The sequence below is a fragment of the Hemitrygon akajei genome, chromosome 9 (genome assembly GCF_048418815.1).
Source record: "Hemitrygon akajei chromosome 9, sHemAka1.3, whole genome shotgun sequence".
NCBI lineage: Eukaryota > Metazoa > Chordata > Chondrichthyes > Myliobatiformes > Dasyatidae > Hemitrygon > Hemitrygon akajei.
Window position 1 is genome coordinate 168027082 of NC_133132.1, and position 14161 is coordinate 168041242.

General features: G+C 42.0%; 2 protein-coding genes across 6 annotated transcripts in view; one reads left to right on the top strand and one right to left on the bottom strand.

Annotated features, from left to right (window-relative positions):
* The window catches only part of scara3 (scavenger receptor class A, member 3), an 81799-nt gene extending 78703 nt beyond the window's left edge, over positions 1-3096 (bottom strand). For 2 of the 4 annotated variants that reach the window (XM_073057466.1, XM_073057463.1), the window contains exons 1-2: positions 2378-2640; positions 2113-2212 (exon numbers count right to left, since the gene is read on the bottom strand). In XM_073057466.1, coding sequence (XP_072913567.1) covers positions 2113-2119 — 7 coding nt within the window. In that variant the 5' untranslated portion in view covers positions 2120-2212; positions 2378-2640. Of the gene's footprint in view, positions 1-2112; positions 2213-2377; positions 2641-3049 lie in introns of those variants that run through there. The other 2 variants (XM_073057464.1, XM_073057465.1) reach the window with 2 other exon arrangements.
* Positions 3097-3138: 42 nt separating this feature from the next.
* The window catches only part of clu (clusterin), a 37110-nt gene continuing 26087 nt past the window's right edge, over positions 3139-14161 (top strand). The window contains exon 1 of one of the 2 annotated variants that reach the window (XM_073057468.1): positions 3139-3410. The gene's annotated coding sequence lies outside the window, so the exon portion shown is untranslated. The remainder of the gene's footprint in view (positions 3411-14161) is intronic. The other variant, XM_073057467.1, reaches the window with a different exon arrangement.

The window sequence follows — 14161 nt, forward strand, 5'->3', positions numbered from 1 at the left end:
AAGTACCAGAGGATTGGAAGGTTGCAAATGTTGTTCCCTTGTTCAAGAAAGGGAGTAGAGATAAGCTAGGAAATTAAAGTCCAGTGAGTCTTACTACAGTGGTGGGCAAGTTGTTGGAGAAGATCCTGAGAGGCAGAATTTATGAGCATTTGGAGAGACATAATTCGTTTAGGGATAGTCAGCATGGTTTTGTCAAGGGCAGGTCATGCCTTATGAGCCTGTTTGAAATTTTTGAGGATGTAGCAAAACACATTGATGAAGGTAAAGCAGTGGATGTTGTGTATATAGATTTCAGTAAGGCATTTGATAAGGTTCCCCATGTGAGGCTCATTCAGAAAGTAAGGCAGCATAAGATCCAAGGAGACCTTGCTTTGTGGATTCAGAATTGGCTTGACCACAGAAGACGAAGGGAGGTTGTGGATGGTTTGTATTCTGCATCGAGGTCGGTGACCAGTGGTGTGCCTCAGGGATCTGTTCTGGGACTCCTCCTCTTTGTGATTTTTATAAATGACCTGGATGAGGAGGTAGAAGGGTGGGTTAGTAAGTTTGCTGATGACACAAAAGTTGGGGCCTTTCAGGATAGTCTGGAGGGTTGTCAGAGATTACAGCAGGACATCAATAGGATGCAGAACTGGGCTGAGAAGTGGCAGATGGAGTTCAACCCAGATAAGTGTGAAGAGATTCATTTTGGTAGGTCAAATTTGAAAGACAGAGTATAATATTAATAGTAAATGTGGAGGATCAGAGAGATCTTGGGATCTGTATCCATAGGGCACTCAAAGCTGCTGGGCAGATTGACAGTGTTGTTAAGAAAGTGTATGATGTGTTGGCCTTCTTCAATCGTGGGTTTGAGTTCAAGAGCTGTGAGGTAATGTTACAGTTATACAAGACCTTAATTAGACCCCACTTGGAGTACGGTGTTCAGTTCTGGTCACTTCACTACAGGAAGAATGTGGATACTTCTAAGAGACAGCAGAGGAGATTTACAAGGATGTTGCCTGGATTGGAGAGTGTACCTTACGAGAATAGGTTGTCAACTTGGCCTTTTCTCCTTGGAGTGATGGAGGATGAGAGGTGACCTGATAGAGGCATATAAGATGGCAAGAAGCATTGATTGTGTGGATAGCCAGAGGCTTTTTCCCAGGGCTGAAATTGCTAACACAAGGGGCATAGTTTTAAAGTGCTTGGAAGGAGGTACAAGGGGGATGTCAGAGGTAAGTTTTTCACACAGAGAGTGGTGCGTGGAATGCACTGCCAGTGATGATGGTAGAGTTGGATACAATGGGGACTTTTAAAGTACTTGGAGCTTATAGAAATAGAGGGCTATGTGGTAGGAAAATTCTAGAGTAGATTACATGGGCGGCACAGCATTGTGGGCTGAAGGGACTGTAATGTGCTGTTGATTTTTATGTTTAAATCACAAATCCATCAGTCTCTGCCTTAAATGTATCCAGTGACCTGGCCTCCACAGCTGCATGGGGCAACCAAATCCACAGTTTCACCACCCTCTGGCTAAAGAAATTCCTCCACATCTCCATTCTAAAAGGACTCCACCACCACAGGAAGCATCCTCTCTATCCCTTCTAAGGTATTCAGCACTCAGGTAGTGGTCTAACCAAGAGTCAGTTCAGCAAAACAATATTTCCTCCCAGTCTGTATTTCAGCAGTAACAAACAATTGGCGTTGGGATCACAGCTGTAAGGAGAGTGACAATTACATATTCACTGACCAACGCAATACATCATGAAGGGAATGTTCCCTTCTCAAATGTTCCTCACAAATACTTATATACAATGTTTTAACAAATATAATAAAAATGCACAAAAAACTGTTTGCCAAAGAATATTTCATAACATCTAGGTTTTAAGATACAAATTATTAATAAAATCCTATGATGACAATATAGCAACCTGATTAGACTTAATAATAACCGTCTCAAAATCAGAAAGCCTCAGTTACTCAAATCTAAACTAACACATTCTGTACCATCGAGAATGAATATACTGTCTTGCATACGTATACTACCTAACATCAACCTTTTCAGAAATGAAAAATCGTCAAATTATTTTCAAATACCGTGAAATAAACACGCTGGTAAAATTAAGCACTGACCTTTCATGATCTGTTTTTAATTTTAATATCCAGTGAACGCCTGTCGCATCTCACAGTAAAGAAACGACTTTCTTGGAAAAGTTAACCAGACAAGAACTTCCTGTAACACAGTGAAGGTTTTAGGGTAACGTTGCGATGAAGTTATGCACACCAATATATTAAAAAAAACACTGTACCGACATTCTGTGCTCGCGGATGCAAACATGTATCGCTGAATGTATCTAAAGCTATTTGTGTTATTTTGAAGAAAAGGATGATTACGTACCTACTTGTTTTTAATCTAAGTTTCCTTCATGAAGACATGTCTGGAAAACGCAGACTGCAACCAAGACCTTCCACTAACTCCTTGTTCTGGAGCCCGAATAAACGTCCTCACTAAGACAAAACAAACCGAACATGTTTTTGCCCAAGCGACATGTTTTGCAGTCAGAAAGCGATGACCTCGCCTCATTTTTACTTAAAGCATTTTCAGAGGCGCTTGCACCGTGCACCGCGGTAGGAGCTGGCAGGGGGGCCACAACTGGACCAAGCTAATCGTTAACAAAAGTCTTTGAACGGGGTATTATGACTATTGGACTGACAAGTATACTTTTTTTTAACGTATTATAAAGTTAGCCAATTGCTCGCTTAAATTGAAATCCCACACAGCTGTGGAAAAATGAAATGTGATATGAGAAAGAGCAATCTCACAGCCAACACGTGTGTGTGGGTGCAATAAATCATTTTTATTAAACCAACCTTTTACAAAAGAAAACATTTTAAAGTGACAGGTTATTGCAATGTGTGATAATTGTGTGAACACCAGCAAAAGTGATCGGGGTCAAGGGGTGCATTCCCAATGGGAATTTAATTTCAGCGGAATCCTTCACTCCGGCGCTTACGGGTCCCTGGGGAAGCTAGCTGTGTTAGAGGGGGTCGAGGTGGGGCGAATGAATACCCGCAGCAACCGGAGCGGCCACGGCTTGTGTCGTGTTGCCCACTGCTGGAGGAGGTCGGCCTCTGCAGCGGCCGCCTGGATGCCAGCCAGCCACTGCCCGTGTGCATTGGTCAGGAAAGAGACACAGCCACAACCCGTCTCGACTTTTCCAGAAAGATCCAGAAAGCCGTCCAACGTTGCGTATTGGGTGACTCAACAGTAATTTAAATGTAACCTTGAGTCCCAGCATAAAAGGGCCCTAGGAAGGCTGGCGAGGCGGAGATCAGCGGGGTCTGGAAATCAGCTTCTGCGTGTAAGGTACGGACGCAACAAAGTGGACCTTTCGCAATTAAATCGTTAATGGTCTCTGTGGAGCTGCTGTGTAAATGTTTTTAGAACGGACTCAGATTTTTACTTTTAAATTGCTTGATTTAGGAGTGCGATGTTTTAAAATATAAAAAGGTATGCGATGAGTTGTTTTAGCATGTGAGGCATTTATAACACTGCAATTGTAAACTAGCATTTAGAATTAAACTGGACAGCAGCCATCAATATTGAAGGGATTGTATATAGTTTTGTATCTATTATGCAACTGGGATCAGGGTACATCGCTTAAATTTTATAATCCTGCGCGAGATCTCAGGTCTCCATCAAGGGTCAGCTTTTATAAACTATGGGATGCGGACTCAGTTGACACTTTAAAAGCCAGCTCAAAACCTATTTATTTAGTCAGTCATAGAAAGATAGCGCAGAACCAGGCCCTTTGGCCCATCTAGTCTGTGCCAAACCATTTAAACTGCCTCAGCAACACACACAAAATGCTGGAAGAACTCAGCGGGTCAGGCAGCATTTATGGAAAAGAGGAGACAGTCGACGCTTCGGGTCGAGACCCATCTGCCACTTTTAACCTTGCTTTTAACATTTTTTTGCTCTTATTTTCACGTTCGCACTTTATCCCATTGTAAATCACTTCGAACTAAATCTGTCTGAAAAGTTCTCTATAAAGTTAGTATTATATTTATTATGTGGAAGACCTGCTTAGTGTTGCTTATTTGTACAGCCTAATATAAACAATGCCTTTTCTCGAGTTCTAATGCGGTTCTTCCTGAAGTGCAGAACGCGTTAAGTTATATATCAGGGCGTGCATAACAATAACGAGTCGATAGAGCTGCATAATAAAAATGATTATTGAAGTAATTCCTAGCAGTGGTGCAAATTATCACTTGGGCATATCGCTTTGCGTGGGTGGGTGTTGCTGCATGACGAGGAAAGTGACTGTGTCCTTGGCCATACTGTTAAAATATAAAAGTAACATTTTTTCGTTCTCCTTTATTTGTGTACACTAGAATTGACATAACATTGAAAGTGTTTTTCAAGGACCGGAAATTAATATTAGATTGCGGATTTATCATTTTGAGTTTTATGAACCAATCTTATCTTTTGGCATCTTGTTGAAAATCTTTTGTGAAACGACCCATCTTGTGCACTACCTATTCTATGCTTGATAGTTACAATTTAAAATAACTTGGCTGTACCCTCAAACAATTGTCTAGGTTAGCCAACCTGACAGCCACAGTAAACATGTAACCGCAAAAAGCGAGCATGATGGGTAGGAGAAAGGTGGGGGGGGGGGGGGCATGATGGGAGCACCCGACTCTACCATCAGATTAATTAGTTACGATGGCTGACTAGCTGTGTCAACAAGTGCATATATTGAACGTGAGGTAGGGTAGTCTTTTAACTTTATCAAGGATATGATTCTAGGGAGTGGGCAAAACAGACAGGAAAAGTTGCTTGGAACTGCGCTGTCTCTGAGTTGAGGCAGATTGCTGCCCCCTCTTGCTCGGGTTTAGCAGAGGAGCCAAATGGAAGGCGGAAAAACAAGTAAGGAGTTGATAAGCTTTCAGTGAGAGATGTATTTTTGTTTCAGCAGGGTGTCTGCAGTGTGATGTAGATAAAGAGGCTGCATGCTGTGTCTTGTAGCAGAATCTGTCGGGGCCGGTGCTCTCACTTTGGCATGCAGCCATACTGCAGCTGAGGTAACCAAGCTACCGCAATCTGACTGCAATGGCGATGACATTGCAACCATGGGCTCTTCCTAATGCTTGTAACCACAAATTGTCTGCACTCGAGTGGAAATGAGTGTAATAGACCCCTTAATAACACAGAATGAGCTTTCCAATTAACATGGAGAAAAATGCCTCCGGGAAGTCTCTTGTTTGAACCAATAAATATTATTGCATGATGCAGTATGCCCAGTCATACAGATCGACATCTGAAACTCATTGAGTTTAAAAAGTAAGATCATGAGCTGATTTACATCTTGGTATACTGTAGAGTTTACTTGAATTTTGCCTTCTACTTTTCTGAATTTTTAACTAAAAGGATTGCTAATATTGCATTTCAAGTCAAGTCACTTTTATTGCCATTTCGACCATAACTGCTGGGTCAGTGCATAGTAAAAATGAGACAACGTTTTTCAGGACCATGGTTTACATGACACAGTACAAAAACTAGACCGAACTACTAATTAAAAAGAACACAGAGAAAGCTACACTAGACTACAGACCTACACAGGACTGCATAAAGCGCACAAAAACAGTGCAGGCATTACAATAAATAAACAGGACAGTAGGGCAAGGTGTCAGTCCAGGCTTTGGGTATTGAAGAGTCTGGTAGCTTGGGGGAAGAAACTGTTACATAGTCTGGTCGTGAGAGCCCGAATGCTTCGGAGCCTTTTCCCAGACGGCAGGAGGGAGAAGAGATTGTATGAGGGGTGCATGGGGTCCTTCATAATGCTGTTTCCTTTGCAGATGCAGCGTGTAGTGTAAATGTCCTTCCTTACCACAGACTCGACCTGAAATTAACCTTTAGGGCATCCTGCACAAGGACTCCCCAGACCCTTTGTGCCTCAGATTTTTGAATTTTCTCTCCATTTAGGAAATAATCAACCCTTTCATTTCTTCTACCGAAGTACATGTACACTGTATTCCATCTACCATTTCTTTGCCCTTTCTCCTAATCTGTTGCCTCTCTACTTACTCAAAACTACCTGCCCCTCCACTTTTCTTCATTTCACCCACATACTTTGCCCCAAAGCCATCAACTCTGATCCGTTATTGACATATAACATTAAAAGAATCTGTCTCAACACAGACCCCTGTGCAAAACCACTAGTCACCAGCAGCCAGTCAGAAAACGCTTTCTTTATTCCCACTCTTTGTCTCCTGCCAGTCAGCCACTGCTTTAACTATGCTAGTGTCTTTCCTGTAATACCAGGGGCTCTTAGCTTGTTAAGCAGCCTGGTGTGACACCTTGTCAGAGGCCTTCTGAAAATCCAAATGCACAGCATCAACCAATTTGGCTTTGTCTATCCTGCTTGTTACTTCAAGGAATTCCAAGAGATTCATCTGGCAAGATTTCTCTTGAGGAAACCATGCTGACTACAGCCCATTTTATCATATGTCTCCAAGTATCCAGAAACTTCATCCTTATCAATCGACTCCAACATCTTCCCAAACCTTGAGGTCACACTAACTGGCCTATAGTTTCCTTTCTTCTGCCTCTCTTCCTGCTTGAAGACTAGCGTGATATCTGCAATTTTCCAGTCCTCTGGAACCATGCCAGAATCAATCAATTCTTGGAAGATCAATGCTAATGCCTCCGCAATCTCTTCAGCTGCCCCTTTCAGAACCCTCCATTTGGATCAGATGGCTTATCTACCTTTCAAACCTTTCAGTTTCCCAAGAACTTTCTCCCTAGTCATGGCAACTTCACACACTTCTGCCCCCTGACACTCTTGAACTTCTGGCATGCTGCTAGTGTCTTCCACAGTGAAGACACATGCAAAACATCCATTTCCTTGTCCCCTACCTCTCCAACATAATTTTTCAGTGGTTTGATATTCACTGTCCCCTCTCTTTTACACTATGTGTCTGAAGAAATTTTTGGTATCTTTAATATTATTGGCTGGCTTACCTTCATATTCCATTTTTTTTCATTGATGACTTTTTTAGATGCCTTCTGTGGGTAGTTAAAAGCTTCCCAATCCTCCAACTTCCCACTAATTTTTGCTCTATTATATGCCCTCTTTGGCTTTTATGTTGGCCACAGTTGTGCTATTGTAGAATACTTCTTCCTCTTTGGAAGAAGTATACTCTGTGCCTTTCGAGTTGCTTCCAAAAATTCCAGCCATTGATTCTCTGTTATTAACCCTGCCAATGTTCTTCTCCAGTCAATTTTGGCCAACTTTTCTCTCATGCCTCTATAAATTCCATTTATTCCACTGTAGTTACTGATACATCTGATGTTAGCCTCTCCTTCTCAAATTGCAAGGTGAATTCAATCATATTATGATCACTGCTCCTAAGGGTTCCTTTACTTAAGCTCTCTAATCAATTCCCGTTTATTATAGAACACCCGATCGTGAATATGTGATACCCTACTGGGCTCAAGCACGAGCTGCTCTAAAAAGCCTTCTCATTGGCATGCTTGAAATTTCCCTTCTTGGGATCTAGCACCAACATGATTTTCCCAGTCTACCTGTGTATTGAAATCCCCCATGACTACTGTAACATTGCCCTTTTGGCATGCATCTTCTATCTCCTGTTGTAATTGGTAGATCACATCCTTACTACTGGGGGTCTGTATTTAACTCTTATCTGGGTCTCTTTACCCTTGTGGTTCCTTGGCTCTATTCACAACAATTCAACACCTTCCAACCCTATCTCATCTCTTTTTAATGATTTGCTTTCATTTTTTAACCAACAGCCAAGCCCCAATCTCTGCCTACCTACCTGTCCTTTGGATACAGTGTTTTGTCCTTGGATATCAAGCAGCCAGTTATAATTTTCTTTCAGCTACCTTATTCCATATATTGTGCGCATTCAAATGTAACACCTTCACTCCTGTATTCACCCTTCTCAATTTTGTCTGCCTTTTACAATGTAACTCATCCTGGTTGACTGCAGTTTTGCCCTATCTCAGCCTCTCCTTGCTAGCAGTCTCACTGCACACTGCGTCTGTTTGTAAACCAACTACCTCATCCTCAGCAGTATCATTCTGGTTCCTATCACCTTGCCAAATTAGTTTAAATCCTCCTGAACTACTGTCAAACTTGCTTGCAAGGATATTGTCCCCCTCGGGTTCAGGTATAATATGTCTCTTGTACAGGTCATACCTTCCTAAGAAGAGATCCCAATGATATATAAATCTGAACCTGTGCTCCCTGCATCAATTCCTCAGCCATGCATTCACCTGTCAAATCATCTTATTCCTACCTTCAATGGCGTTTGGCATGGTCAGCAAAGCAGAGATTACTACCCTGGAGGTCCTATTTTTCAGCTTTCTACCTAGCTCCCTAAAATCTCTCTTCAGGTTCTCCTCACCTTTTCTACCAATGCCACTGGTGCCAACATGTACCAAGACTGCTGGCTGCTGATCATCCCCCTTTAGAATGTAATGAACCCAATCTGAGACATCCCTGTCACTGGCACCTGGGAGGCATCCGTGTGTCTCTATTGTTCTCATAGAATCTTGCCTCTGTTCCTCTGACTAAAATACCATCTGTAGTTTGGCACAGCTAAACGGGTTAGAAGGATTCTCGCACGCCTTTTAGATGCTCTGCCCCTGGTTACATCAATTACTTCTGCAATGAAACCATCTGCTTGATTTTGGGCAGTGGTGCCTCGGAGGATAGACTGGGATCAATTTTAATAAATGAAAAATTGATTATTATTGTAAAATCATTAAGGAGAGTCTTTTATGATCTCTATCTCAGATTTTAGCAAATGGTATTAAGATCATAGAAGTTAACACTTTTATGAACATCTGAAGAATTAACAATAAAGTTTTACAAATGTCAAGATAATTTGGCAGGGGATCCTTTGCCTTCTCCCGAAGGAATAAGTGAGACTTTGATTTGTATATATTTGGAAGATAAAGCTTTTAATAATAGAACAGTCCACGAAATGGACAGAAACAATCCACAACTTGGATTATGTTTTGCAGATTTCAAAATGCTGCCAGTAACAATCTGTCTCAGACATGCAGTAAATATTTACTAATTGCAGACAGTGACCATGGGATACCTGGCGGTACAGTACATATGAATGTCCCCAAGAAAATGGGAACAAATTATTACTCAATGTATGTAAGAATAAGTAAATATTAACCCGTGAGTTGAAACTGATTGAAATCTGCTGACTGCATGATTGTGCCCTTTTTAATTTGCCAAGATGATTTATTCAGTTCTCAGAACAGTTGCAGTTGGAAAGACCTAACTGTCTCTTAGTGACACCAAGTACATAGAGTGTCACTGTTTACCTAACCCCTCCCTGTTCTCTTTACCATCTCACTCAATTTTTCAACTGTTGGCTCATCTGATGTTTAAGCTTGAATCAGCTGCATTTTATCTGGTGCTGAAATCCCATCCACTCATTAGGTGACTATCCCACCTTCTCTCTGCCCTTTCTGCTCTCAGCTCGCCCATCATTTGCACCAATTTCTGTTCAACCTTTCTCATTCTTATGATCAAATCACTGCTCTATGTTCCATTATGCCACTGGCATTAGGAATTAGGCCATCGGGCGGATACGATAGGGTCTTTTAAGAGACTTTTAGATAGGTACATGGAGCTTAGAAAAATAGAGGGCTATGGGTAAACCTAGTAATTTCTAAGGTAGGGATATGTTTGGCATAACTTTGTGGGCCGAAGGGCCTGTATTGTGCTGTAGGTTTTCTATGTTTCTATGAGTCTGCTCCACTGTTTCATCATGGCTGATCCATTTCCCTCTCAGTCCCAATCTCCTGCCCTTCTCCCTGTACCCCTTCATGCTCTGACTAATCAAGAATCTATCAACCTCTGCCTTTAAATATGTCCCATGTCTTGGCCTCCACAGCTGCCTGTGGTAATGAATTCCACAGATTCACCACTCTCTGGATAAAGAATCTCCTCCTCATCTCCATTCTAAAAGGACACCCCTCTGTTCTGAGGCTCTATCCTCTGGTCCTAGACTCTCCCAAGTAGGAAACATCCACTCTATAAAGGCCTTTCAACATTTGGTAAGTTTCAATTTGGTCACCCTCTCATCCTTCTGAATTCCAGTGAATACAGGCCCAGAGTCATCAAGTGCTCTTCATAGGACAAGCTGTTCAATCCTGGAATAATTTTTGATAACCTTCTTTAAACTCTGTCGAACGTCAGCATATCCTTTCTTATGTAAGGGGCCCAAAGCTGCTTGCAATACCAAATATAAAGCCTCAACAGTACATCCTTGTTTTTATATTCTAGTTCTCTTGAAATGAATGCTACATCAGGTAGCTTGTAGACAGGTAGTTGGGTGACTGTCAGGAGAGGGAAGGGGAATAGACAGGAAGAGCAGAGCACCCCTGTGGCCGTTCCCATCAACAATAAGTATACTGTTTTGGATACTGTTGATGGGGACAACCTACCAGGGACAAGTTGCAGTTGTTGCGTCTCTGGCACTGAGACTGGACCCTCAGCTCAGAAGGGAAGGAGGGAAAAGAGGAGAGCAGTAGTGATAGGGGATTCAGTAGTTAGGGGGACAGATAGGAGGTTCTGTGGAAGAGATCGAGAATCCTGGATGGTCTGTTGCCTCCCTGGTACCAGGGTCCGAGATATCTCGGATTGAGTTCTCAGTATCCTCAAGAGGGAGGGTGAGCAGGTGGATGTCGTGGTCCATGTAGGGACCAATGACATGGATAGGAAGAGTGAGGAGGTCCTGAAAGGTGAGTTTAGGGAGCTAGGTGCCAAGTTAAAGGACAGGACCTCCAGGATAGCAATCTCAGGATTGCTACTGGTGCCACGTGCAGATGGGTTTAGAAATAGTAAGATAGTGCAGATCAACACGTGGCTGAAGACATGGTGCAGGAGGGAGGGCTTCAGATTTGTAGATAATTGGGCAGTTTTCCAGGGAAGGTGGGACCTGTTCCGGTGGGACGGTTTACATTTGAACTGGAGGGGGACAAATATTCTTGCAGGTAGGTTTGCTGGAGAGGCTGCAGTGGATTTAAACTAGATATGAGGGGGGAGGGGAACCAGAGTGTAGGAACAGATGTATGGGAGAAGGAAGAAAAAGAAGACAGTAAAGTTCTTTGTACTGTTAGAGATAAACAGAGAGGAAGAGGTGGAGAATTTCTTAAATGCATTTATTTTAATGCTAGGAGCATTGTAAGAAAGGGTGGATGGGCTTAGAGTATGGATTGATACCTGGAAATATAATGTTGTAGCTATTAGTGAAACATGGTTGTAGGAGGGGTGTGATTGGCAACTAAATATTCCTGGATTTTATTGCTTCAGGTGTGATAGAATCAGAGGGACAAGAGGGGGAGGTATTGCATTGCTTGTCAGAGAAAATATTACAGCAGTGCTCTGGCAGGATAGATTAGAAGGCTCGTCTAGGGAGCCTATTTGGGTGGAATTGAGGAATGGGAAAGGTGTAGTAACACTTATAGGGGTGTATTATAGACTACCTAATGGGGAGCTAGAATTGGAGGAGCAAATTTTCAAGGAGATAGCAGATATTTGTTCTAAGCACAGGGTTGTGATTGTGGGAGATTTTAATTTTCCACACATAGACTGGAAAGCCCATTCTGTAAAAGGGCTGGATGGTTTGGAGTTTGTAAAATGAAAGGAAAGGTTAAAAGTTTGAGAGAGCCATGGTTTTCAAGGGATATTGGAAACTTGGTTAGGAAAAAGAGAGATATCTACAATAAATATAGGCAGCGTGGAGTAAATGAGGTGAATCTTAAGAAAGAAATTAGAAAAGCTAAAAGAAGATACGAGGTTGCTTTGGCAAGTAAGGTGAAAATAAATCCAAAGGATTTCTATAGTTATATTAATAGCATAAGGTTAGTGAGGGATAAAATTGGTCCCTTAGAGAATCAGAGTGGACAGCTATGTGTGGAGCCGAAAGAGATGGGGGAGATTGTGAATAATTTTTTTTGTATTCACTAAGGACAAGGATATTGAATTGTGTAAGGTAAGGGAAACAAGTAGGGAAGTTATGGAAACTATGATGATTAAAGAGGAGGAAGTACTGGCGCTTTTAAGGAATATAAAAGTGGGTAAATCTCTGGGTCCTGACAGGATATTCCTTCGGACCTTGAGGGAAGTTAGTGTAGAAATAGCAGGGGCTCTGACAGAAATATTTCAAATGTCATTAGAAATGGGGATGGTGCCGGAGGATTGGAATATTGCTCATGTTGTTCCATTGTTTAAAAAGGGTTCTAAGAGTAAACTTAGCAATTATAGGCCTGTCAGTTTGACGTCAGTGGTGGGTAAACTAATGGAAAGTATTCTTAGAGATGGTAAACATGAGGTCATGAATCAACACCTTCCATGCACAAATCCATGCTGACTGTTCCTAATCAGACCCTGTCTATCCATGATATCTTGAAGTGGGAAGGTGAACAGCCAGAGGTCGTGGTACATATTGGTACCAATGGCATAAGTAGGAAAAGGTGCATGGAAGGTCATATTTGACAAATCTTATTGAATTTTTTGAAGAGGTTACGAGAAAAGTTGATGAGGGTAAAGCAGTGGATGTTGTTTATATGGACTTCAGTAAGGCCTTTGACAAGGTTCTGCACGGAAGGCTAGTTAGGAAGGTTCAATTGTTAGGTATTAATATTGAAGTAGTAAAATGGATTCAACAGTGTCTGGATAGGAGATGCCAGAGAGTAGTGGTGGATAACTGTTTGTCAGGTTGGAGGCCGGTGACTAGTGGTGTGCCTGAGGGATCTGTACTGGGTCCAGTGTTGTTTGTCATATACATTATTGATCTGGATGATGGTGTGGTAAATTGGATTAGTAAGTATGCAGATGATACTAAGGTAGGTGGTGGTGTGGATAATGAAGTAAGTTTTCAAAGCTGGCAGAGAGATTTATGCCAGTTAGAAGAGTGGGCTGAATGATGGCAGATGGAGTTTAATGCTGATAAGTGTGAGGTGCTACATTTTGGTAGGAATAATCCAAATAGGACATACATGGTAAATGGTAGGGCATTGAAGAATTCAGTAGAGCAGAGTGATCTAGGATTAATGGTGCATAGTTCCCTGAAGGTGGAATCTCATGTGGCTAGGGTGGTGAAGAAAGCTTTTGGTATGCTGGCCTTTATAAATCAGAGCATTGAGTATAGGAGTTGGGACGTAATGTTAAAATTGTACAAGGCATTGGTAAGGCCGAATTTGGAGTATTGTGTACAGTTCTGGTCACCGAATTATAGGAAAGATGTCAACAAAATAGAGAGAGTACAGAGAAGATTTACTAGAATGTTACCTGGGTTTCAGCAACTAAGTTACAGAGAAAGGTTGAACAAGTTAGGTCTTTATTCTTTGAAGCGTAGAAGGTTGAGGGGGGACTTGATAGAGGTATTTAAAATTATGAGGGGGATAGATAGTTGATGTGGATAGGCTTTTTCCATTGAGAGTAGGGGAGATTCAAACAAGAGGACATGAGTTGAGAGTTGGGGGCAAAAGTTTAAGGGTAACACGAGGGGGAATTTCTTTACTCAGAGTGGTAGCTGTGTGGAACAAGCTTTCAGTAGAAGTGGTAGAGGCAGGTTCGGTATTGTCATTTAAAGTAAAATTGGATAGGTATATGGACAGGAAAGGAATGGAGGGTTATGGGCTGAGTGCAGGTAGGTGGGACTAGGTGAGAGTAAGTGTTCGGCATGGACTAGAAGGTCCAAGATGGCCTGTTTCTGTGCTGTAATTGTTATATGGTTATATCACATTTGCCTTCCTCACCACAAACTGAACCTGCAAATTAACCTTTGGGGAATCTTACACAATGACTCCCAAGTCCTTTTGTGCCACTTCCAAAGAATTTGATTTGTCACACACTGCTATAGAAGGATTCTTCATTGCTATTTCCATTTTTTTTTTACCAGTCAGTGTTTTAAGCCCTGAGCTGAGCTCCTGGACCTAGAGGACTGGTGGACCACTCTTTGTCTGGCTTCTACCCTTTGATCTGTTTGGCTCCTGATAGGGTAATTCCTGCCAGAGCACAAGGCTCTGATTCTGAGTCATTGAGGCACACAAGCCTCCAAACCCTACAACAATGTTGTGCTCTTCATGGAGGATGTCGCTCCTTTTCCCCTCCCTTATTCT